Consider the following 25,389-nt stretch of genomic DNA (forward strand, 5'->3'; position numbering starts at 1 on the left):
GCCATGAATGTTTTCTATGACAGCTATTAGCTATTACTAATGCCTCAGCACTTTGAGACGCAGAGGAAAATAGTCAGACATTGATCTTTATCTGAGAGTATAATAAAGGTGATCCCTTTGAAAGATGGATATGAGAAAGTGTCACATCAGAGAGTCTCCTGCTGAACTAATATTCACTCTGTTAATCGATCAATACTCTGTCACTTGTCATGGATCTGCGTGCTGGTAAGCATCTTGAAGTCTGATTTGAGAGTCTGGCTGTTCTTGTCTTAGACAGAGAGAGAGAAAACTTTTAAACTTCTGCAGGCAAAGAGTTGCTCAACACTTAAGACCTCTTGACTGATGATGGCTGGTGATTATAGTGTGTGTGTGTGTGTGTGTGTGTGTGTGTGTGTGTGTGTGTGTGTTAAACAAATCTAATCTGTGTGTTTTTTCATTCAGCAGTCTTCATCCTCCTGGCCTTCCTTGCTGCCCAACCAGCCAGTGGGGTTATGACAAACGGACGCACAACATCTGGCCGGGCGAAATTAACCATTTTGGAAATTCAGAAGCGGACACAGGAAACTCTGACCCATCTGGTGAGCTATGTTTTGTTGAATTTAACCTTAGCCGCATGTGAAAACCTGCATGTGAATTCAAAGCACATATGCTTTTTGGACACATATAGGTTTTCATATAGCCTATGTGGACATGTGAAATTTCCCTTTCTCCTATATGTGAAAATGACATTTTCACCTGTGAACTCTCTTTCTGCATGTGAAATTAGGGTTTCACATGTGAAACAAGTATTGTCATATCTGGCAGGCTAAAACCTGAAAAAATGTTCACGTTGAAATTTTCACATCTGAAGTAAAAACATGTGATGTCAGAATACAACGTGACATTTTTTTTTTTTAAAGTTCAGCTTTGTTTATTTATATAGCCCTTAATCACATGCATGTCTCAAAGGACTTTACAGAGAATGAGCCTAACTCTAACCCTAGATCTAATTCAACCATAGAACAGAATATGGGATAAACATCAGGAAAAGCAGATTTTAGAGACAAGACAGCCTACCTATACTACATAGCCTCACCTACCACAAAGGAAATTTGCATTGACATGTGGGTTTTCACATGACTTTTTTTTGTAAGGGTATCTGCCAATTATAACAGCTTATGTGAATTTTCATGATGCTGTATTGTGCATCCGCCTGTGCAGACAGCCTAAAGGCCTCCATTTGGGATTTCCCCATGTTAGATGATAAATATCAGTAGTGCTGCTCAATGCACAAACTTTGTACTGGTGCTGGGTGTTAGTTATGACCAGCTGTTTGTCTTCTGTCCCGTCTGGCAGAGTAACCCTGCGGTGGTGCCGACCAACTCCTGCGTGGACATGAACGTGACAGAGCGGACCGGGCTGCAGGAGCCGCAGACGGAGCAGCTCCTCACGGCCCAGCACCTCGCCACCTTCTGCTGCCACATGACCCAGGTATCCAGCAAGACCCAGGGAACGCCAGACATCAGTGACATCGGCCAGTTAAGCATCGAACTGGGGAGTGCGATGTCCGGTCAAGATAGCATCACCTGTACAGACTGCACAGCCCCCAGCTTTAATAATGACGTTGACTACCCTCGTTATCTCAAGTGTCTGCTGGAGCTCTTTGTAAAATGGCTGGGAAAACATAACCTTTGATTTACTGTATGGCATGAATACTGTATTTATAAATTTTATAGGGCATGTGTTTTAAATTATTGCACATTTGGAGTGCCAAGTGATATTTATTCAAAATAAACTTTTAAGAAATAAAAATATCAATATCAAAAAGTTGATCAGAATCATTGCTTTTATTTTGTGATTCAGACTCATGAGAGGCATTTTAAAACTTGCTGGCTGAAGACAGGAGCAAACTTTGGAGGACAACAAAAACACCCAGATACAGCATAAGAAAATATCTTTACTTCTCAACACAAAGGAAATATGTACAATACTAAATTTGGGGAGACCCAACATGGGCAGATCCAATCTGCAATGCTATATTGTACATCATCCAATACTCATACAAAAACCTCTTCTTGAAAACTGGAAACATTTACCTGTGAGGAAAATCAACTTGGGTTTTCGCATGACTAACATTTTAAAATCACACAAAGAGATGAGTAAAATCACCACACAAATGCCAAGCTGTAGCTGAAGGAGGGACTTTGTTTTATAAGTTAAATGTCATGATTCTTATTTGAAAAGACAGAACACAAAACCTTTTACCACACATTAGAGCATGGCAAACAAAGACGAAAATACAACCATGACATTCATACGTGCGTTTAGAATTTTTCATTTGCTTAAAGTAGTAATAAAACCTTTACGATAAACTTCACAAACTTTACACTTGCCACAAAAATATTGTAGCCTACATTGTATGTAGGCTACAAGGGCTGAATTTTGCTGACTTTCCATCCTAGTCTTATTGTAACAATAATACATGGACAGGTAAATCTTCAGTGATAAAATGATTATCTTCTAGAAAAGTAAAACTCCTTTGAAAAGGTACCTGCAATCAATAATGAAAGATTACACACTAAAGCCTGCACGTTCATCAAATAAAAACAAAACCATCACTATCAAAAGGTGCTTTTTGCTACAGTGAAACTCATAGTAAACTCAGTTGTTCTGCAGAAAAAAAATAAATAAAGAGTAACACATCACAAGGCACCAGCTCCATTAAAGACTGCCTGAGGAGTGCTGAACCACAAACAACTTAACGCGTTAGCAAGAATTGGACGCAACACTTTATTTGACCATGCCTATGCCTAACCCTAAACAAGCTAAACCGTGTCCAATTCTTAAGCCTTCAACAGAGTGCTTTGTCATATTTGCAGTAAATAGCACAAAAATAAAACAAAATGAGGAGCTGAATGGACAGGTAAATAATCTACTCTTTGATATGGCTTTTGACCTGTTTCAAATGTACTGTGTCTTTCAATATAAACAAAGTGCCAGACCAATAGACAGCTAGTCTTCTCAGGCTAGTATCGGTCTGTCATTAGCACACATCACAAATTAGTGTAATGTAATTATGGAAAACATTGGAAAATCAAACCGCGTGATATATAACCTGTACTGTTACAGCCGATGCGTCTTCCCTCGAAAAGGATCCCGACTTGATTTGTTTTGTTCATCAAATGGAAAAGAATAATTACGCTCACCAGCGCGGCCCTGAGTGAACAAGAAGGAACAACAAAGGAAGCTACGGCTACTGTGCATTCAGCTAAGCTCTTGTAACACTGTACATGTATATACATCTATATTGCTATTTCGGTTATGTGGCTTGGTGAAGGCTCCAGGTGTTATATATCCATGATGCTATGACCCAAGATGATTGCTTTCTCATACAATTTGCACAGTTTAGCCCAAAAGAAACGGGCAGAGCAAGCACAATATGAAGGAACATACAGTATGTTCAAAATGGACGGAGAATCACCGGAAATACTACTACCATTAACTGCCAAAATATTGCATTCACCTGAGTAAATGAGGGAAACAAAGTATGGTTCATAGAAGGCAGACAGGGCACGTCTTCCTGGTATTGATTAGGTATAGACAAGCCCATGAGCGATCAACTTTACCACGTTCTTAATTGATCGCTTTGATTCTAGGGTGAAGTTTACGGTTTCAGAGCCTCCAAAGAACACAAACCATATTGCTAGCCAATCTTAACGAATCCTACATTCATCTCTTCTTGTGAAAACGAGCTCCGTCCCTACAGACTGTATACATCTGAGAACATAAAATTAACAAGCACTTAATATTTCCCTTTTAAACACAATGCTCACGTTGTATCTTTGCATTAAAAAAAACCCCGAAAACATTCCCATTTAAACATATTTTTGTTCTAAAAGCAAACCACAAGTACCACCTTCCGATAAAGTATTTAAAGCAAGTTAAAGCGATAGGTAGTGACGTTGTCGCTGTCATTAAAATATATTGTGTGATAAAAGCTCCTTTTTTTTTTTAGAAATCATGATAAAAGCAATGTTGAAGGCAGGGTTCTCTGTGTGTATGACACTTAAGAATCAATGTACAAGAGGACAAAGTAATGACCATTCTACACAGTAGTACAAATACATTGCTGTGAGGTGAATAAAGTGAAAGAGAGCCATACAAAGCTTGCATTTTTGAGGGAAGTAATGGATGCGTGGAAGACGTACGGAGTAACTTTGTTGAATGGCTATAAGGTAAACCAGTGATACATCATCTTTGACGATTGCTTTTACAAGATTCATCACGACCTGATGCGGTGGCGGCGGCGTCCAGGACACCTCACCTCCCCTGAGAGCGAGGCTACAAGTCTCCACAAGGCTTGTGGGTGTCTGTGACCGCCTGGATGGCTTCTTCAGGCAGCAGGGACGGGTCATTAAGAATGGATGTGCTTGTGCTTAGCTGGCGAAGGGTACTGAGCACCACTGAAAAACAAATTAACCACAGTATGTCAGCCGTGACCTGACTGTTTTACAAGACTTCGGTCACTACAGACCCGCACCTCTAGGTTCAGAAAAAGCACCTATGCAACTGTATTCTGAATGACTTAAAGCACTTCAGCTAAGATCTAGTCTCTCTCCAATGCACCAGTCACTATTTTCCAGCCTACTACATTGTACTGGATTTTAACTTAAATTTTGTCCATGAATTATAATTTTCATTTTGCTTTTTTAAAATCACTGTATTTGTATCTGATTTTTGCTCTCTTACTTATTATCCATTACCCTTTAGTGTGTCTTGTTTTGTTGATGTTTGTTATTGTTTGTTTGCTGGCTTGTTCAGTCTCTTTTGTTGTGTTATCTTGTGTTATGGATGTATGTTTTTAAGAGCGCACTGCAACAAATTCCAAACAACTGTCTAGTTGATGTGGCAATTAAGTAAAGTAAATCTGTAAAAATCTATTATTTTGAAGTTACAAAGCTTATAATATCCTTGTGTGTGCACTGCACAACCCTGGACTGAAAAAGGTGGAGCAATAAGCTTGTTAATGCCGTTTGCAATTTTCTGCAGCATCACAGATTCAACTTCCAGTAGGCTGCTAATCAGTGCATGATAGAAATCTCTGACACACTATATATCGTCACATCCCTTCTACGGCACAGCTGTTAGAGGCAGGCCGACACAGGAACAAAGGCATATTATTAAGAACAAGTGGGAGGATAAAACACTAGTCGGAAAGACTGATCAACACTGTTCCCTCCTTCGAGGGATTTCAGAGATGTATTATTTTCAGGAAAGCATTTGTGATTAGTGTGTTAAATGAGTGTTTAAATTTCCTCTCGTCATGGTTTCACTACACCAGAATAGGGGGAAGAAAAGAAAAAGTGTAGATAGTGATCGATAAGTAAAGAGAAAAGTCTGGCGTAGGTGATTTCTGTATAGTAGTGATCTAACACTTATGCAAGTAGCAAAATTTCCCTGCTGTGTTGCACTTCTTCCATATATTGATGCCCATTTAATTAGAGTTACAACTATAGCAGAGGTGGACTGGCGTGGTAAGTTGTCTGTGTGTGTGTGTGTGTGTGTGTGTGTGTGTGTGTGTGTGCATGTCCAAGAAGGAGAGGCTTTTACTTACTCGGTCTGAGCACAGGAAGGGAGCAGTGATGGTCGAGCCACTTCAGCGTGGTCTGACACAGCTCTGCTTTGCTTGTAGTCGACACCATCCCATTGAACGATTCAAACAGAGGCTTGATAATGATGCTGAACTGGAGCGGACTGTCAAGGGTCAATTACGCAGCGGGGTGAGACAAAAGCAACTTGCCTGACCACCTGAGGCAGCCCCTGACTGTTGTAACCGCTGCTGCTTTTGTTTTCTATTTTTCCTTGAGATTTGCCTTTAGTGAAAAATGTGCAATGACTAAAATCTATTATTATAGACCATGATGAACACCTCTACCATGGGAAGTTTTTGAAAATACAGTCCCTGGTCTGACCTGATGTAACTGGATACTGCTTGAGGAATCTACTGTGTTTATAAGGCTATAAAAGATAATTAGTGCTGATGATAACAAATACATGGCTACTGAATCGTTGCTGATAGCTGGATTTGCTTCAGGCCAGGTCCTGTGTCAGGACCAAGTAACAAACCAAGTACTTTTCCATTCTAAAATGCAGTTTGGCGGGTAAAATAGTTAAAGTGCACTATTAGTATATCATTTCTGTGTCCAAACACCAAACATTTCAAAAGTGATACAGACTGCTTACTCTAATGCAGAGGGAATGCTTACAATGTTTCAGTTGTGTAACTTTTACATTCTGGTAAGTGCAAGGCTTCACATGACAAGAGGATCTAATCTCGCAATCTGATCTAAAGAAAAGCTTCTAAAGTACCCCGAAAGACATGAGCTTTGCAAATCAGGGCCAAATGTGATCCTGCAGTATAATCTGTATCATTAATATATAAAGAGTTGTGTACAAGAGCGCTTGGATTAAAAAGGATACAATCCAGAACTTCCAATTTTGAAGAGTGCGGCTCTTCACGTATTCGTCGAACTTGTCTCGCATGTGGTCAAAGCGATGGCGTGTGATGGGCACCCCTGTGGCGGGGAGCTGCTCCTGACACAAGCTGTGGTTAAGCAGTGGCATAAAATGTGACATGAGTTGAGACATGATATGTTACATGGCTGTGCATCAGAAGAGAGTGGAGAGAAATATGATGCAGTAACGTACTTTATGGAGGTGTTGAGCTCCTCGATCTCCTCTCGCAGTCTCTTGGCCTCCTCCAGCATCTGCTGCCTCTCCTGCTGGACCTTCCCGATGTGCTCGACTGTCTTCTGCAGTGTGGCTGCATTACTGATCTGAATGAGCACAGTTAATAAATATGGTTGGACTGGAGAAGGCAATTCAGATATCCAGTATTGAATGTGTAGTAATCACAGGGGTAGTAAACTGACATGTTATTTGTACTCTAAACTCATGGAGGATAACTATGAACCAAAGAAGTAAAGATTGCAGCCACACCAAAGTAATTCCTGAATCTGTATGGATGTTTTATGAAGCTGGATATTTAATTTTGAATGTTTCCTTGTTTTACTGAATTTGGACAACCCTATACCTTTACAGACACAACCCTTTTATACTTTAAATAGCAATTCAAACCACAAAAAACCCAACCAATTTCACTTAAGCTTTCCATTACTTTTCCCATATAAAGTATATAAAGGAAAGACAAGTATGAAGCCTTACATTTGACTGGGACTTGAGGGTGGGAACCAGGTTGCAGAGTGTTTTAAAGCCAATGTTTATGTTGAATCGTCTCTTCTGCTCAGCAGATATGTGGGTCACCCTCCGGCTCTGTCACACAACAGACAACATGTAGAAGCTTATTGAGACCGGGTCAGATGTTACAGAGTGTTTAGAAAAGGAACAATAGCACCAATATTATAAAGAGGGTTACACATTTGCCCAGGCATCAAATTCAAGAGATGCATTTCTTTTTTTTCCCAGATCAAATTCAAGTGCTTTCAAGGCTTTCCATCTATATTCATTAACTTTTAAATTGTCGTTTCATTCAAAAATTTTCAAGGATTTCCAAAGCCTGTGAGAGCCCTGTATACCAAGAAAATAATAAAATGTTCACAAAGATGCAGAGATCACAAATGCAAATGTGTTATGTTAAAATACACTTAAATACGTGAACACAAACACACACACACCTGGTTTGGCTCATTCTTTGCCAGGGCGTTGCTGCTGCCGCCACTGCTGCTGAGGGGCGACTGGGGACTCGGGATTTGATCCGACCCACATGGCGACCCTTGACCTGAACCTTGCCGATTGTGCACTGATATGATATATAAAATACATATTTAACAAGTCGTGATCTTGGAATTATGAGGATCTATCTGAGTGCAGCTCAATGAGCTTGTATGTCAAAAATTTGACATACAAGCAGGCAAAACTTATGTACTTTCGGTGGTTTTAAATATATATATTTTTAAGGTTCTTTTAAAAAAAATACAACACAAGCATAAAGTAACATTCAATGATCATGAATATGTAGATAACTCGATAAACTCAGGTAGAAGATTATAATTCCAAGCTCAGAAAGTAGTAATACGTCTTAAAAAACACCATAAATGATATGCATTTGTGTTTCTCTATAACTCCTAGTGTTTTGTATTTTCAAGATGGATAGCATCACGTCATGTGTGTGCATGTGGACAAATAACTGGAAAAAATTATTGTCTCACCAACACTAGAGGAGGGTTTCTGGTTCTTGCGGGTAGAATAAGTCTTTTCTTTGGGGACAATCGGCTGAGGAGACTTGTGCGTCTGAGACACGATATGAAATCCAGGAGGCTGAGAGACAAAATGTAGAAAGTAAATACATAAGAAATATGGGACATATGAACATTGGACTCACTCTGCACTCCTGCAATGCATTCACCAACTGACGGTCAGTGAGTCCATATCGTAAGCATGAAAATCCCACGCATGCATACACTATTCCAGTAATAATCAACAATAGACATAACCCTCGTAAACACCGCCAGCCTATTTCCTGTACAAGTTATTATAACCCTGAAAATGTAATAATCATGACACCCAAACCCCAAACAAGCTCTAGGCTACCTTCTGCGAGTAAGCCCTCCTGTGACTCTGAGCAAGTTTTATTTAACCCACATGCTTTTAAATCCAGAAATGGCCTGGGGTTGATGCATTTAAACATCAGAAGTCTATGCAAACAATTTAAATTAGATCATCTGAGAACTCTTGTATCACAGACTGACCCCGATATCCTGGTTCTGACAGAAACCTGGCTTAAACAGAGTATACATAATTCTGAGGTTTCCCTACAACTATAACTTGTACAGAATAGACAGAGTTGGAAGAGGGGGTGGTGTCGCTATATATGTGAAGTCATGTTTATCTGTTACTGTTTTAAATGCTGTCACTGTACCTCATTCCTTCGAATTTATTGCTCTGAAAGTTAACTTATCTAGTAATAATTCAATTAATGTGGTGGGTGTTTACAGACCACCCTCAGCTGTCTCTAGTGCAATTGACAAATTAGCAGACTTACTTGCTCAGTACAATAACTCAGAGATGCTGGTTCTAGGTGACTTTAACCTAAATTGGTTGACGAACGATTCAAATAGTTTAAAAGGGATGTGTGACAATTTCAATCTGTCACAGCTGATTGAAGAGCCGACCAGACCTAATTTGAAGGAACCTTCAAAATCTACTTTGATAGATTTGATTCTGTCCAATAGGAAGGACAAAATTACTGCCTCTGGAGTTTTTGCGCTTGGCTTTAGTGACCACTGTCCTCTAGCCTGTGTAAGAAGTGCCAGACTGGAAAGATCAAGCTCTACGATTGTTATCAAAAGAAATGTAAAAACTTTTAATGAACAGGCTTTCCTCAGTGACCTTGCTGACAGTAATATACATCACACATCTGAAATACCAGATGCATTGGAATATTTTACAAATTCATTACTTGCTATCACTGATAAGCATGCACCTTTTAAAAAGCTTAGGGTTAAAGATAGATCAAGCCCCTGGTTCTCCACAGAATTATCAACGATGTTCAAGGCAAGGGACAAAGCCTGGGCTCTAGTGAGGCGTACTGGTGAAGCAACCCTTTGGCTGACTTTTAGACAACTCAGAAATAAATGCACATCCTCTTTGAGAAAAGCAAAAGCCAATTATTACATAGAATTAAACTCTAGCTCTTCTACAAATCCGTCAAAATTCTGGAAAGCAGTAAATGTAAATTAAAACAAATCCTCTATATCTATTCCTTCTCATGTTATGTTTAATGACTGCTTGATAAATAAGACATCAGAGATTTGCCATGCTTTCAACACACACTTTGCTACTGCTGGAAATCTGTTTGATACAATGTATTCAGGACCGGCTCTTAGTAGTAAGCCTTTGGCTCATGTGCCCTCCTTAAACCGTACCTCTCAGTTCACCCTACAGGCCTTCACTTCCTCCGTTGTTAAGGAGGCACTTCAAGCTATCGATTGCAGGAAGGCAACTGGGGACGATAAACTAGACCCGTACTTTTTAAGGCTCTGTGCCCCATTTATTACTGAACAAATTACATATGTTTTTAATCTTTCTATCTCTACTGGCATTGTCCCTCAGGTCTGGAAATCTGCACATGTAGTCCCACTGCATAAGGGTGGTGATAAAAATTTCCAAATTGTCCTGTCTTGCTAAAGTCCTGGAGTCATTAGTTAATAATCAAATTAAATCATTCCTCTCAAAAAATTCTGTGTTAAGTCCACACCAATCTGGTTTCAGAGCTAAGCATAGTACTGTTACTGCTACTACCTTGGTTGTGAATGATATTGTTTCTGCTATTGACAAAGGAAAATATTGTGCTGCCCTCTTTGTCGATCTAACAAAAGCATTTGACACTGTTGATCATGCTCTACTCCTACAGAGGCTGTGTGAGTCCTGTAAATGGTTTCAGAACTACCTGTCTCATAGACAGCAATGTGTGATTTTGGGAAATGATCGTTCTGTATTTTTACCACTGTCAAAAGGGGTTCCACAAGGTTCAATATTGGGTCCTATCTTGTTCACAATTTATATCAACAATATTACATCCTTTCTAACAAACTGCAATGCCCATCTTTATGCGGATGATACAGTTCTCTATTGCTTTGCTGATACTGCGCACTCAACCATTGAAATCCTACAACAAGCCTTTGACAAATTACAAGACGCACTTTTTAATTTGAAATTAGTCCTGAATTCAAACAAGACTAAATATATGCTATTCTCTAGAGCCAGAAATATTGTGGACAATAGTTTGCCTATTACCACTCTGAATGGACACAATATTGAGAGGGTCTCGGAGAATAAATATCTTGGTATCTGGCTGGATCAAAAAGTTACTTTTAAATTACACATTGACACACTTGTTAGCAAGCTGAGGCTGTCTTCTTGTCTGTTTTGGATTATGGTGATGTTATCTATGGACACGCCTCTGCCTCTACTCTTAAACCCCTAGATTCAGTTTATCATTCCGCCCTAAGATTTATTACCGGTGACAGTTATTCCACACATCATTGCTTCTTGTATGAAAAGCTTGGGTGGGCATCCCTTACAGTAAGACGTGACAGGCATTGGTTTCTCTTTATTTATAAAGCCCTTATTGGCAACTTGCCATCATATATTACTTCTTTATTAAATTGGTCCTATAGTCACTATTCAACTCGTTCAAGGGATTGGCTAATGCTCGAAGTACCGCGTACTAACACTGAACTTGGTAAGACTGCCTATAGTTTCTGCACACACCTGGAACACTTTGCAGCATACATTGAAACTGGACACAATTGTACATTTGGGTCAATTTAAAACCATAATTACAAACTGCACCACTCATGAATGTAACTGTTTTTAACTGTGTTTGGTTGTGTTCTGTTGTTGTTTGTTTATTTGTTTTCTCGTTGGTTGTTTTTTTTTTTATGTGTATTTACTCTGTACTCTCAGCATCATTGTAAAAGAGGGTATACCCTCAATGATCTCTGAGATCTAAATAAAGGTTGAATTGTTTATTGTTTATTAAATGGATCCCCATTAGCTGACGCCCTGGTGACCGCTAATCTTCCTGGGGTCCACAAAAAGGACATAAGACATAATACATACAATACATAACATAAAACATACAGTTAAAATGGTACAATCAGATACTTAGGTGTATAGTATCAGTACTAACAATATACATTAGATTTGGTCAAATACAATTGGTTCCAGTCATATGGTCAAGTGTGCCTTTAATAGTTTTTTCAATGCCAATCTGTTTTGTGTGCGAGTTATGTGAGGAGGTAGTGAGTTCCAAGACATTACTGAACGATAAATAAATCTGCGTTTGAGGAGGTTTGTTCTTGGGGTTGGAGGTATCAAGTGACCTGAACTGGCATTCCTGGTGTAATGGTTATGTCTGTTGCTTGTGCTTAGTACTTGGTTAAAGAAATATTCAGGTGTATGATTAAATGCTACATTTCTGAAGAACATGAGGAGGCTATAGTGGAGTTTAATTTCAACTGAGAACCAGGACAAGCGCGTGTGCATATGTGCTATATTTGTGCGTGTTGAGCAATGGAGTGCCAATCTGGCAGCTCGATTTTGAACTAGTTGTAGTTTATTTATGTCTTCCTTAGCTGCCGCTGACCATATAACTGGACAGTATTGCAGGTGACAAAAGACCAAGGACTGTATTACCTGACAGATAACAGAGGATGTTAAATAAGTGGAGCACTTTCTAATTATTGCTATGCCTCTTCCCATTTTGGTCACAATGCCGTCAATGTGATCAGACCACGACAATAGTCCATCCAACATTACACCCAGTAGTTTTGTCTTCTTGACCTGTTCTATTGCCATCCCTGACATCGATAGATGCAGCTGTGGGTCTCCAATAAGCATACTTCTTGAGCCAAAAACAATACTTTTAGTTTTGGAAATGTTCAGGGCTAGCTTGTTATTTTTCACCCAAATACACTCTCTCTAGATCTTGATTCAAGATGGTAACTAGTTCATTTTTCGTTGAAGCAGTGCTATACAGTGTCGTGTCATCGGCATACATTACCACGTTAGAATTCTCAATTGCTAGAGGCAGATCATTTGTGAAAATAGAGAAAAGGGGCCCAAACAGCTTCCTTGTGGAACTCCACAGCTGTTGTATATACATTCAGATAGGCTACCATTAAAAAAGACTCTCTGCGATCTCTCAGATAGATAGCTGACCATCCAAGAGAGTGCCGTACTGCTAAATCCATATTTCTTTAGTTTAATAATCATTATGTCATGATCTATTACATCAAATGCAGCACTGAAGTCAAGCAAGACTGTGCCTACCATTTTCTTATTATCCATTTGTTTCAGCCAATCATCAGTTAACTGGGCTAGGGCAGTGGCTGTAGAGTGACTTTCTCTGTATGCGTGTGTGGCATGTTGAAATCCTCTGATTTATATTTATCTCTGCTTCAGCAGACACCACCAATTATTTCCATAAGTTTACTTGGGAAGGCAGTTAGTCTTAGAATTTAGAACGCAGGCAGGTGCCGTGAGCTCACGCTGGTCCTTCAGTTGGCGATTACCAGTAGAGGCAACTGTATGTACCAGCCGTGCCAGCCGACTCACTTTGTATTTATAATTATTTTTCAGGTGAGTCAGGTGTCACCGAGCACTTAAATGCGTCCACTGTAATGTATGTGAGCTAGCGGAGCTATTGTTTCTGTTCTTGGTTGTCCGTTGTGTATTTTTGGGGTAATCTACTTTAATAACTAACGTTAGTTCGCTACCGCGAACGAACACTATAACGGTCATATTAACCATTTTACGATATTTGCAGTTACCTGTTAGGTTGTGTTAACTCACATACATGTGTTCTTTGTTTGGGAGTGTGTATGTTATGTTGTTAGATGTTTTTACCTTGAAGGGGAGCCGGAATGTGGGTGTGTTTTGACTTGTGGTGGCTAGCGGTAACATCAGCTGTAGTAGTAGCGTTTACAGTCACCATGGCAACGGCGCACCAAGGCAGATGCCAGTTGTAAATATAGGTTAATCAGTTTTGTGAATGAAAGTGCAGAAATACATTACTTATTATTTGTAGAAAGGTTAGTACATTACAGAATGATAATTTTTGAATACTTTATGCTTGGAATAGGTAAGTAGTGTGATTAAGAACTATTATATGAATCTAATGTAGCTTAATTATAATTTTCTATTGATGTTGATTATTTTGATCATTATTTTGTATTATGAATTCTAATGATTTGTACAGTATTTGATTAGTCAGTTGGCGATTACCGGTAGAGGCAACTGTATGTACCAGCCGTGCCAGCCGACTCACTTTGTATTTATAATTATTTTTCAGAATAAACATCTTCTTTTAAAATATGTCACTGAATCCAGTCCACGATTCATGAGTGCAACACGTGCAAATCTTGGATTTGTTTGAAAACTATTTTCTCCAACAATTTGCTCAATACAGGAAGTATGCTTATTGGATGGCTGTTTGTACCTCTGAAGATTGATTTATTATCCTTTGGTATTGGAATCACCTTTGCCTCTTTCCAAACCTTTGGGCAAACCCCGTACATTAAGCATGTGACAAATTGGAGTAGATACATGAGTAGAAGCAATTCTTAACAGTTTACCATCTAGATGGTCTATACCAGCCGGTTTCTCATATGGCAAAGACAACAACAGCCTCTCGTGTCAACCTGCACAAAATCAAATTGACAGTTTTTATCCTTCATCATACAGTTCTCAATTAGTGTGCATAGGGAGGACCCATCAGTGGGTGTCAAGTTCTTTCTGAGATTATCAACCTTGCTCTTGAAGTAATTATTGAAACAAAACTGGTTTTGTTAAGAAAGTACCATTAGTTTCTATAAATGAATTTGCCTGATGTGACGACCTTCCCATTATTTCATTCAATGTTTTCCATAGTTTTTTTCCATCATTTTTAGAATCATTGATTTTACTCTGGTAATGTTCTTTCTTTTTACTTCTATTCAGTTTGGTTACCTGATTTCTTAATTTACGGGAGTTTTCCATATCAGATAGAAAGCCAGATGTTTCAGCCACTTTTTTCGCCTCATTTCGTTGCGCCATGAGTGTTTTTAAATCACTACTGATCCATGGGGCACATTTTGCCCTTACAGTTGTTTTTTTCAAAGGTGCATGTTTGTCAGCAATTTGCATACATAATCTCATGAGAGATTATTGAATTGAATGAATGAATGAATGAATGAATGAATGAATGAATGAATTGAATGAATGGTTCGAGACAACTAGTCTCTCAGAGCAGCTGAGAGAAAATGGCAAATCCAGTGATCCCACTGACCGCACTGACGATCAAGCTCTCTTATCGGCATTCTCCTCCCATCTAAAAAGTGCCAAGACCACTTACTATCAGGAGAAAATCAGCAGTGACAAGGACGCTCGGAAATTATTTTCAGCTTTTAATTCACTCCTCAAACCTCCACCACTTCCACCCTCAAGTTTGCTCACGGCTGACCTCTTCGCATCCTTCTATACTGATAGGGTTTCTACCATCAGTAATCAGTTCTCTGAGCCTGACCAACTCAGTATGCTGCCACCAGCTAACAGGACCTCACTCCTGTCTTTTTCCCTTCTCACTGAGGAGCAAGTCTCCAAACTTCTGCTTGACTCTCGTCCCACTACCTGTCCATTGGACCCCATACCCTCCAACCTCCTGCAGGCCATTTCGCCCACACTTATCCCTGCAGTCACGCACATCATCAACTCCTCACTTACAACGGGTGTGTTCCCCACTGCTTTTAAGCAAGCGCGGGTTACCCCGCTGCTAAAGAAACCTACACTCAACCCATCTCAGGTTGATAATTACAGGCCGGTTTCACTACTCACCTTCCTTTCCAAGACACTTGAGCGTGCAGTCTTTAATCAAGTCTCTGAATTCCTTTCTGAGAACAGCCTGTATGATCCTAACCAGTCTGGCTTCAAACGAGGACACTCTACCGAGACTGCGCTCTTGTCTGTAGTGGAAACACTGCGATCAGCTAGAGCTGCCGGTCAGTCCTCTGTCCTACTGTTACTTGACCTATCAGCCGCCTTTGACACGGTTAACCACCAAATCCTCCTCTCCACACTTGCTGAGCTTGGCTTCTCAGGATCTGCTCTCTGCTGGTTTGAGTCCTACCTCTCAGGGAGATCCTTTAGAGTGTCTTGGAGAGGGGAAGTGTCTAAATCCCACTGCTTGTCCACAGGGGTACCTCAAGGGTCAGTGCTTGGACCCCTTCTCTTTTCAATATACACCACCTCACTGGGTGCATTGATCTGCTCACATGGCTTCTCATATCATTCATATGCTGACGATACCCAGCTCCTCCTATCGTTCCCGCCAGACGACCCCACAGTCTTGGCACGGATATCGGCACGCCTCGCCGATATCTCGGCTTGGATGAAGGAACACCACCTTCAGCTTTACTTGTCAAAGACTGAGCTCCTTGTCGTCCCAGCCAGTCCCTCTGTACAACAACAGATCAGTATCCAGTTCGAATCAACTCAGCTCATGCCCACAAAGTCTGCCAGAAACTTGGGTGTCATGATTGATGACCAACTAACCTTCAAGGAGCATGTGGCTTCTGTTGCTCGGTCATGCCGATTTGCTCTGTACAATATCAGGAAGATCAGACCCTACCTGTCTGAGCATGCAGCACAACTCCTGGTACAGGCGCTTGTAATATGATGCCTTGACTACTGCAACTCCTTACCGGCAGGGCTCCTGGCATGTACGCTCAAACCTCTGCAGATGATCCAGAATGCGGCGGCGCATCTGGTCTTCAACCAGCCCAAAAGAGCATGTCACTCCGCTATTCATATCCCTCCACTGGCTCCCAGTTGCTGCCTGCATCAAGTTTAAGTCCTTGATGCTCGCCTACAAAACAGCAACCAAAACGGCTCCGACCTACCTGAACTCCCTCATTCAGGTCTATGCTCCCTCCCCCCCACTACGCTCTGCCAAGGAGCGGCGCCTGATGCTGCCACCACAGCAAGGCCCTAAGTCACTACCTAGACTCTTCTCTTCTGTGGTTCCCCGGTGGTGGAACGAGTTACCAAACTCCATTCGATCCACAGAGTCCCTCTCAATCCTTAAGAAAAGGCTAAAGACCCAGCTCTTTAGCGAATACCTTCTCACCTAATGGCCTGTGTAACCAAACCAAAAAAAAAATTTTTTTTTTGCCTCTATGCACTCTATGCATTGCCTCATAGCACTGCCTTGTAGCACTGCCTCATAGCACCTATGTCCTGTTGGACCAGAACTTAGCTTTATAGCACTTACTCTCGTTGTTCTCTCCTAACATACTGTTGTATGAAAAGCTCATGTGTAAGTCGCTTTGGATAAAAGCGTCTGCCAAATGTGAAATTGTAAATTGTAGTAGTTGAATTTTAAATGTATTTTAAAGCTAAAGATGGTTGGTAGCACTTCGCATTAATTGTACACATCAGAGCAAAATGAGCCCGTACCTTGAGTTTGGTGGGATCTCAAAGTTGCAAAGTTATAATTTTCTATTGTCAATTTTCATTTTTTCAAGAACCATGGTGACTCAATAACTAATATACTTAAAAAAAAAAAGAAAACAATGAGGCCAACATTGCCTCAGCTGAAAACATACCGCTCCAAGACGAGAAGAAGCGATGACCACTCCTGTGTTTTGGACCACATCTCCTTTCAGAGGTGTGGGTGTAACGATCACTGCATTGGGACCTGGGAAAGGAGCTGAAGGAATAAACATCATTAGTCAGGAGGAGTGTCCAACTAATGATGACTCATTACCTGATATATACTGAATTTTTTCTTCACCTCTTTGCATTTGGTTTAGTAGATGAAAAAAGAAAGGCTTGAGCGCTATCTTGTGGTAATAACAGTTAGTGACACAGCTCCACTGACCCTAAGCTCAGATCTTTGTGGTGACACACATATGTAAATCTATTTTTTTTCCCCAGGGGAATGTGCAAAGAAAACAAATTCCCATTTACATTATTTGACAGTTAGGCAATGCCAGCCTTGGTACGGCCCACAACAAACAGTATTTACGTCTACATCTGAATAGCCTTCAAGTATTTACATTTCTAAACAACTAACAAAAATCAATTTCTCTCGATACAGATTTAATATCTTGATCTGGGGATAAACAACAGACCTGTGAGGATGAGGTGAGAGGAGGGGAGGGTGTTAGGAACAATCCTTTGCACATGGCGGTTTTTGTTGGTACTGGAAGACTGAATGGGGCGAGGCAGGGCAAAAGTCTGAGGGTGCTGGAGGGGGTTGGCGGGCAAAGGTGCCAGGGGCTGGAGGTGGGATGGTGGAGGTGGAGGTTGTGTGGAGAGGGAGCTGTACTCTGAGCCGTGGCTAAAGGTGGTGGCAGCGTCGCTGGGCGTGACAGTGGAGGAGGCGGTGTGTGTAATCACAGATGGTGCTCCACTCTCATCCAGTGTTGAGGCACCGTCCAGGGGCGATGGCACCATACCTTGACCTGGAAGGCAGTGTGCCAGCGGAGCATGGGCTAAGGACTGAGAGACTGAGGAAACGCCTGCTTGAGCGCTGGAAGTCACCTGCCCAGAGAAGAGAGGCATGTAGTTTTGCACATAGGCAGAATCGTCCCCGCCTGTCCCACTGGTTTGACTGGCCATGGGGCCGGGGGAGGAGATGTGGTCAGCTGACAGGTGCATGGAGGACAGTAACTGGGCCTAGCAAGGGATAAAAAAAGGAAAACAGAACAAACACACAGTCCTTTGATACCAGTGCAATATGATATAGGAAAAGCAGCAGTTGTGTAGGGCAAAGTTCACATTAGCTAGTGCATTAGCTAATTCCCTGTTTTTGGCTGGTCAAGCTGATTAAAGTCTTTAAAGTCTATTAGAAGGATTGTGGTTCCTTGCTGTCCAATAGCGAAAAAAAAAACCTCATAACTAGATGAGGCTTCACAACTGTAATGGACATCCCAAAAACTTTTTTATATATATATATATATATATATATTTTTTTTTTTTTCATGTATCGATACGAGGGGCTGGAAAATCGATACAGTATCATGGAAAAAAATATTGCAATACTCAGCTGTATCGATTTTTTTGCACAGCCCTAGCAATGATAATGTCAGAGGTCGATGTGCACCTAACTATAGGCAAACACGAATCAATTAATAACACACATGTATACATTTTATATTTTTTCTGTCTGTCAAGTATTGATGCTGCAGTTTACCTTCATTTTCATAACTGGTTTGCATTTTGGAGAAAGGAAGGATATTTGACCTGAAGAAAATTTATCTCTTTTTCAAACAATTATTTTCCTAAAGTAACTAACCCTAAATCCTGACCCGTTAATGAGATGGGGAAGCCTTTGACAGTGTGGACAGAAACTTGTCTAATTAGCTGAATTAGTGTGTGTGCAAGCACCTCTGTCTTTCCATTTGCCCAATTCAGCAAGTTGCACAATGCATGTCTATTTAGTCTTTAGGATAGGCCTATTTTGTTCTGAAATAGTTAAAATAATGCAAAACGTTCACAAAAGGACACTGTACATGGGTTTATATGTAATTAACCCTGAAATTGGTAAAAGACATGGTGTGATTTCTAACAATTTGTCCAGCAAACTGAAATTGAATTTGATGAATGTCCAGAAAAAAAACAAACACTGCTTGCACAACCTCTGTATCATGGTAGGGTGAGTTGGGGACTAAGCTTAGCTGTTTACCTGTGACTGAGAGCTGCTGCTGGGTAGAGAGGTGACAGATGGTGCAGTGGGGGAAACAGAGGGGAAGACGGGCTGACGGAGGCTGTGAAATAAGTCTGGAACAAGAGTCTATGTTAGTTAGAGGTTAGTAAAACCACACTACTTTTTAAGTGTTAGACTGCTGTAGTAGAGTTACTAGGAACATGTGCGCTTGGATATTGTAAAAGAGTGCACCATTAGTGTGTGCGCAGTACTACTGTAGCTATATACTGTAGGTCGTGACTTATTGCTACCTTGCAGTGGTTCAAAGGAGTCCATGAAGTCTAGGTTGGGTTGTAAAGGGATCAGTCCTGGTTGGATCATGTCCGCGTTCCCTGCATGAGCTGTGGAAGGCAGAGAGGCACAGCTACTAGGCAGGGCAGGGGGAAAACATGACAGCATTTTGACAAATAGATAGTGTCTGGATCCAGCTCCCTGAAGTACTTGTATTCGCATGTTAACTAATTTAGCAAGCGTGGTTGACAAAAGAATTGAGGAGAAAGGAAATAATTTGGGGTGCTGGATCCAGTTAAAAGTAGACAGAAGTAGTAGCTTGGATACAAATTAGTTTATTGAGTTTTAAATGAGTAAGAAAATATTCTAAATTTGTTTAGGAATGCATAAAATGGACAGCTGATGATTCTCACCAATCTCCCTTGGATTGGGCCAGGCTATGGGCTGGTGCGAGGCCAACGTAGAGAACAACGTGTCTGAAAACTCAGACATCAGAACATCCATGTCAAAGAGCGGGTCCATCTCCATGGGGACAGGTGAGTCATGATGCTTACGAGGCACGCGACGTGCAGCAGTGTCTTCGTCCTGACAAAAGGAGACACGGAGCATGTCTGGAGACACTTCCCCAAACAGTGAAAACTGCTCCTGCGGCCCCTTCGAGTGTTCAAAATGCAACAGGCAGGCCGGTTAATGACGCAAAAGCATGCAGTGTTGAGTACAGAGTGACAGAAGACAGTGAAAGACAAAAGTTTACGACAAATCAAACAAAACACAAAATTACATTGGGATGGCACTAAAATAAAGGAGGGCAGCAACACATAGAATTCCAATCCCATGACGACACAACTCAGCTACACACTTCATGTAGTAGTTTTAAACAAACACATAATCATATTAATAATATCTTAAATTATATTTATCTGTTAACAGGCAAACACACATACCCAGTAACTGAAATTAGGTGCAATTAGCTGCATTAAAAAGTATACAAATAATGTTAAAGGATAAGGCTGGTGTTTTTTAATGCATTGCTGACCGTCAACAAATCCTATGAAAATAACAAAATCAGCAATGATTTTGTTTTGCCAACAAGTCTCGTCCATGTAGCCGGTGCCCAATGAAGCCATGTCCCAGCAGCCATAGAACTCCATTGTATAAAAAAAAACGGTTAAAAACACGTCAAAGAGCCATGCCGTTGCACTGGGCAGCATATTTCATCACCGCGATGCACCGGGCCAGCCGACTTTTTCCTCAAACAACTTAATAAACCGGCTGTCTGCGATCTCAGGAAAGTAGTTCCGTAGCACGGAAAGAGGTCCCCGGTGTAATGAAGAATTTGTTCCCATTTTTTCCCACAGTTAGCGATTTTTAAAATTGAAACTATGTCTTTGTGAGCTGTATTTCAAGGTTTTTAGGTTACAATTGGAGCCAATGACTTCCGGGTTGAAGACTAAAAACGGTAAGTGGGAAGTCAGAAAGTAACGGGAGTAGAGCAATCCCATTGTTGATTTTGTTATTTTCATAGGATTTGTTGGCGTTAGGGTTGGGCATCGAGAACCGGCTCCAAATTAGAACCGGTTCCAAAATTCCGATTCCAAAGGAATCATTAAGACATTTTAATTTCGATTCTGCTTATCCATACCTGCCAACATTAGGCTGTGATAAAGAGGGAGATTTTCTTACTAATGGATATACATTGGCTATTGTCGATATTGTGGATATTCTTGCATTTGTGACCTCTCACAGAGATTAACAGCCTATGTAATCCAATCTAGAAATAACAGAATGAAATGCAGTATGAAATGTAAAAAATTCCAATTCCATTTCCATTTTCCAGTAACTAAGAAAAACTCTGTTTCTATACTCTGGGGATAAAGTGGGATTTGGCAGGTGGGGGAACCCTGTTTCGGAGGGAGGGGTTCAGAAAAAAATAGTAATTTAAAATAAATTTCCTGCATTTCTACGGGGGGTAGATACATAATTGGTGGGGGGGTCAGAAAAAAATTGTAATTTAAAATAAATTTCCTGCATTTCTACACCACCTAACCTCTTAGATTAAGTCAAGAAACAGCAACCCTGTATAATGTTAACCAAAAATGTAAAATTATGTTATATTACTAGATTTCAGCATTGAGGTGCTTACATTCATGATTTTGCATAGGCATACTAACCTAAAAACCTATTATTGGGAATCATGAGAAAGTTTCAGAGCGACAGACACAGAGCGTCCCCGTAACCATGGCAACTCACTCTCACTCCTGCCTGCGTGCGCACGGCGCGAGAGGAGAGGGAGAGACGCAGAAGAGCCGCTGACTGAGATTACTCTGACCACCATGCATGGGAATAAATTACAATATAATACATTTGTGTATATTTCTCGCTATTCAGATGGTCTGAATAACTCTCTGCTGCACGGTGCTGCTCTGTCTCGTCTGTCCTGCTGTCAGTGTCCTTTTTTCACGTCGCGAGTTATCAGTTAAGAATTTGTTTTTCACTGCGTGAGAAAATGGACTTGTGGCGTGAGAGCGTGTCTCAAAGTCTATACAAAATAGCTAATACATCTACAAGTTTGCTGATGTGGCTCGCGGTTAGAAAGGGGAAGGTCTCGCACCAAGTGGACTGAAATTTGGAAGTGTATTTCTTCTTCTTGAGACCTGTTTCAGTGGCAAACTGAGCGGAGCAGAGGGCTTGAGCGAGCGCAGCGACGAGTGACGCACGTCAGGCAGGGTCGTCTGCGCACGCTCACCTCTGCCTCTGGGCAGGGTTGCCAGGTACCAGGACACATATCCCCCACAGAAAATGAGAAACATCCATTTGATTTGTATCACTATGAAATCGGGAGATTAATGGGAGAAATTACCAATCGAGAGCACAGGGTTAAAACAATAGGGAGACTCCCGCGAAAATCGGGAGTGTTGGCAGGTATGAACTTTTGGTTTTTCGGTTGCTAAACAGATTTCACTCGCGCTAGTTTCAGTTTCCGTGGTGGCGGCATGCACCTTTGGTTTGTAGTCCGCCAGTAAAACCAATGAAGAAGAAGAAGTAGTAGTTTCCTGTTTCTTAGTTATGCAGTTTAGTCTAGTTATGCTAAAAGTCCGCTAGCCGTGATGCTAATTTTAGCTATGTTCAACTCCATTGAGTTATGCTAAAAGAGTTAGCGATTTAAAAGTCCGCTAGCCGTGATGCTAATTTTCGCTATGTTCAACTCCATTGACTTATGCTAAAAGCGTTAGCGATCTAAAAGTCCGCTAGCTGCAATCGAGTTTTTACTAAAGGTATTAGCTCTCTGAACTAATCCAGCACTGGATGGCAAGCCCAGCCCACAAGATACAGAACCTGTTGCTTGCAGTAAGAAGACTGTGAACTAAGGAACACGTATTCCACACCTACTTCAAGTGCGGTAGGATTGAACTGTACGCACACGCATACAGCTCCGGAGACAGACAACATACCTTCATACCGTCGGAGTGAGAACTGTGACTCTTACAAAGACTTTGAAAAATACCTGGGTCTTTATTGTTTTTTTTAATGTGCGCACAAGTTAGAAGTTTCTGAATATAACTTGTGTAAAGTCATATTTTAAAAAAAAATATTTTTTTTTTCTGTGAAATAAGCATGTTTTGACCCTGCCCCTCAAAGAATTGTAATCGAGAATCGTTAAGAACCGGAATCAATAAGCAGAATCGGAATTGGAATCAGAATCGTTAAAATCCAACGATATCCAACCCTAGTTGACGGTAAGCAATGCATTAAAAAACACCAGCCATATCCTTTAAATATCAAAGAAGATACCTGTGTTAGCGTGGGTTAGTTCCAAATCCTTATTTTAACCCTTGTAAAGCAGATGTTGACACTATTAGCACTTTGACAGGTTTAGCATAATAGAATTTTGTTTTGCATACCTTGAGCAAGCTTGAGAGGTCGTCATCCTTGTGCTTCTGTAACTATAAAGAAGTCTATAAGTGCAACATAGATGAATATTTTATACAATAAATTATGATGAATCAAATAAACAATCAAACTGAAACATTAAGATATTTTTTAAATTATGCACAATACGCTACCCTCTTCTTGAAGTATGTTCTCCACTTGTGATACTCTCTTATGACAATTTCAATTCTTCTCTTCCAGTACTTCCCCTCTGTGGCAATGGCCTGTGGAAGGCAGAGGGAGACGGAGAAAGGACAGACCAAGCGACAATTAAACACACGGGACACAGAATGAGACGAGAAAAAGATGAAAACTGAGCAACAGAGTGGGGAAAACATAGGACTAGCAATGACAAAATAATTCAGCTGAAGTGGGATCGCAAATAAAAAATGATAAAAGGGAAGAATATGATTACTAGAGAAACATCCGGAAGTCAGTGTTGCTGGTTATATACCAATCCAGTCCCATACTACTTCATTCTTGTATGCTTACCTCTGCAGGACGATGGACCTCGGAGTCCATAGTGCCATCGAGTGGAGTCACAAAGTGGCAGACAGGATTCTCCCTTTTCTCCACATCTAGAAGTAGAAAAAAACAAAATCACCTACAGCTGAGAATACACAATTCATATTCTTTCATATTGGTGACTGGTGTTAAAAAAAACAACAATATTCTAACAGCTGAAATTTTTTAAGACCACAACAGTGGTTAAAGCAGCATTTCGTCATTTCGGCAGAACATTTGCACTTTTTATCTCACAAATTCAAAAACAGTCAGGCTTTACTATCAGTTGCCCTGAGAATTAAAGTCTCTGCTGACATTCAGACTTTTTTCCCCATTCTGTTTTTTTTTTGCCTCTTTCTATTCATTTGCACATTTGAGAACCTATTCTAAAAATCATATTTCTTCTATCATGTATGCAAACTGTAGCAACGCCACCGCTGACAACATGAATGACTCCAGGTCAACAGTCACAGCTTGTGAAGAGCTTGACCCAGTTAGTGCTGTTTATTTTTGTGACATGAATGAGCGCTCCCATTGGTCACGGCCACAAGTGGCTCATGGTATGTAAACAAACAAACCATTACTAACTAGTTGCAAGGATTGTGGCAATGATATGTTGCTTGAAGACCACAAAAAACATAGTATCAGGATCTGTGTCGCTGTAGTTTATACATGTGTTGAAAGTATGACATTTAGTGTAATGACAAAAATTAAAGCCTGAATTTTGGATACTTGGACCAGCTCTTGACACGGTTTGACTGTTCATTAGCTCACAGGGTATTAACATATACACGCTACATCATGACAGTGATCTATATACTACCAGGATATTGATACAAAATAAATGAGGCATGGTGGAACTCTTACATTGCATATACCAGGCTCTCCAGATGGCATTGTTGAGACGAATCTTGTCTCTCCACAGCAGTTTCAGACCTTTGAAGTTCTTCCATTTTGGAGATACTAACTTACCGCTGAAAAGACAGAGGGGAAAAAAACACACTGTGAAATAATTTCTCAAGTGAGAGACGCTGATTCTTTTTTGTACAGTATCAAAAACTCCCACAGACTTGAAAGATGCCCGAGCTAGACACACATCACAGTAAACATCCTGAGTTGAGTGTTTTCATGTTACAAACTTTACCGTCACATCCATAACAAGTACAGATGCTGTGAAATCCCCCCAGCTTGCACACATTACTGAGACTGTAGCACTGCCGGTATATCTTGGTTGTTGGTATATAAGGTTAAGTGTCTGATGACTCACTGACTGACATGAATTTGGCTCCTAATGCGCACATCTTGCGCCGTGGGGAAAGAGTTTGTATTTCAAAAATACCAAAAAACAAGTATGTTAAAAATCTAATTACACACGGCATGCATTGCCAAATGGCAGACAGAAGTAAATGGGCTGTAACTAAATGAGACCGGTATTTCCCTTTAATGACCGCATGGGTGATTTGTCTCTTGCCATA

General features: G+C 40.6%; 1 protein-coding gene across 1 annotated transcript in view; it reads right to left on the bottom strand.

The window, feature by feature from the left end:
- Positions 1-1,837: 1,837 nt before the first annotated feature.
- LOC139638430 (MLX-interacting protein-like) overlaps positions 1,838-25,389 on the bottom strand; it is a 30,539-nt gene continuing 6,987 nt past the window's right edge. Inside the window, exons 2-17 of the mRNA XM_071512566.1 lie at positions 24,782-24,888; positions 23,903-23,988; positions 23,545-23,634; positions 23,383-23,424; positions 19,894-20,134; positions 19,501-19,590; positions 19,229-19,323; positions 17,673-18,219; positions 17,145-17,248; positions 8,208-8,316; positions 7,674-7,798; positions 7,204-7,311; positions 6,688-6,815; positions 6,460-6,583; positions 5,594-5,723; positions 1,838-4,442 (exon numbers count right to left, since the gene is read on the bottom strand). Coding sequence (XP_071368667.1) covers positions 4,321-4,442; positions 5,594-5,723; positions 6,460-6,583; positions 6,688-6,815; positions 7,204-7,311; positions 7,674-7,798; positions 8,208-8,316; positions 17,145-17,248; positions 17,673-18,219; positions 19,229-19,323; positions 19,501-19,590; positions 19,894-20,134; positions 23,383-23,424; positions 23,545-23,634; positions 23,903-23,988; positions 24,782-24,888 — 2,248 coding nt within the window. The 3' untranslated portion in view covers positions 1,838-4,320. The remainder of the gene's footprint in view (positions 4,443-5,593; positions 5,724-6,459; positions 6,584-6,687; positions 6,816-7,203; positions 7,312-7,673; positions 7,799-8,207; positions 8,317-17,144; positions 17,249-17,672; positions 18,220-19,228; positions 19,324-19,500; positions 19,591-19,893; positions 20,135-23,382; positions 23,425-23,544; positions 23,635-23,902; positions 23,989-24,781; positions 24,889-25,389) is intronic.

The sequence above is a fragment of the Centroberyx affinis genome, unplaced genomic scaffold (genome assembly GCF_046629955.1).
Source record: "Centroberyx affinis isolate AG114_WGS23_722 - 3 ecotype Tasmania unplaced genomic scaffold, CSIRO-AGI_Caff_v1 ptg006352l_1, whole genome shotgun sequence".
NCBI classification, from domain to species: Eukaryota; Metazoa; Chordata; class Actinopteri; order Beryciformes; family Berycidae; genus Centroberyx; species Centroberyx affinis.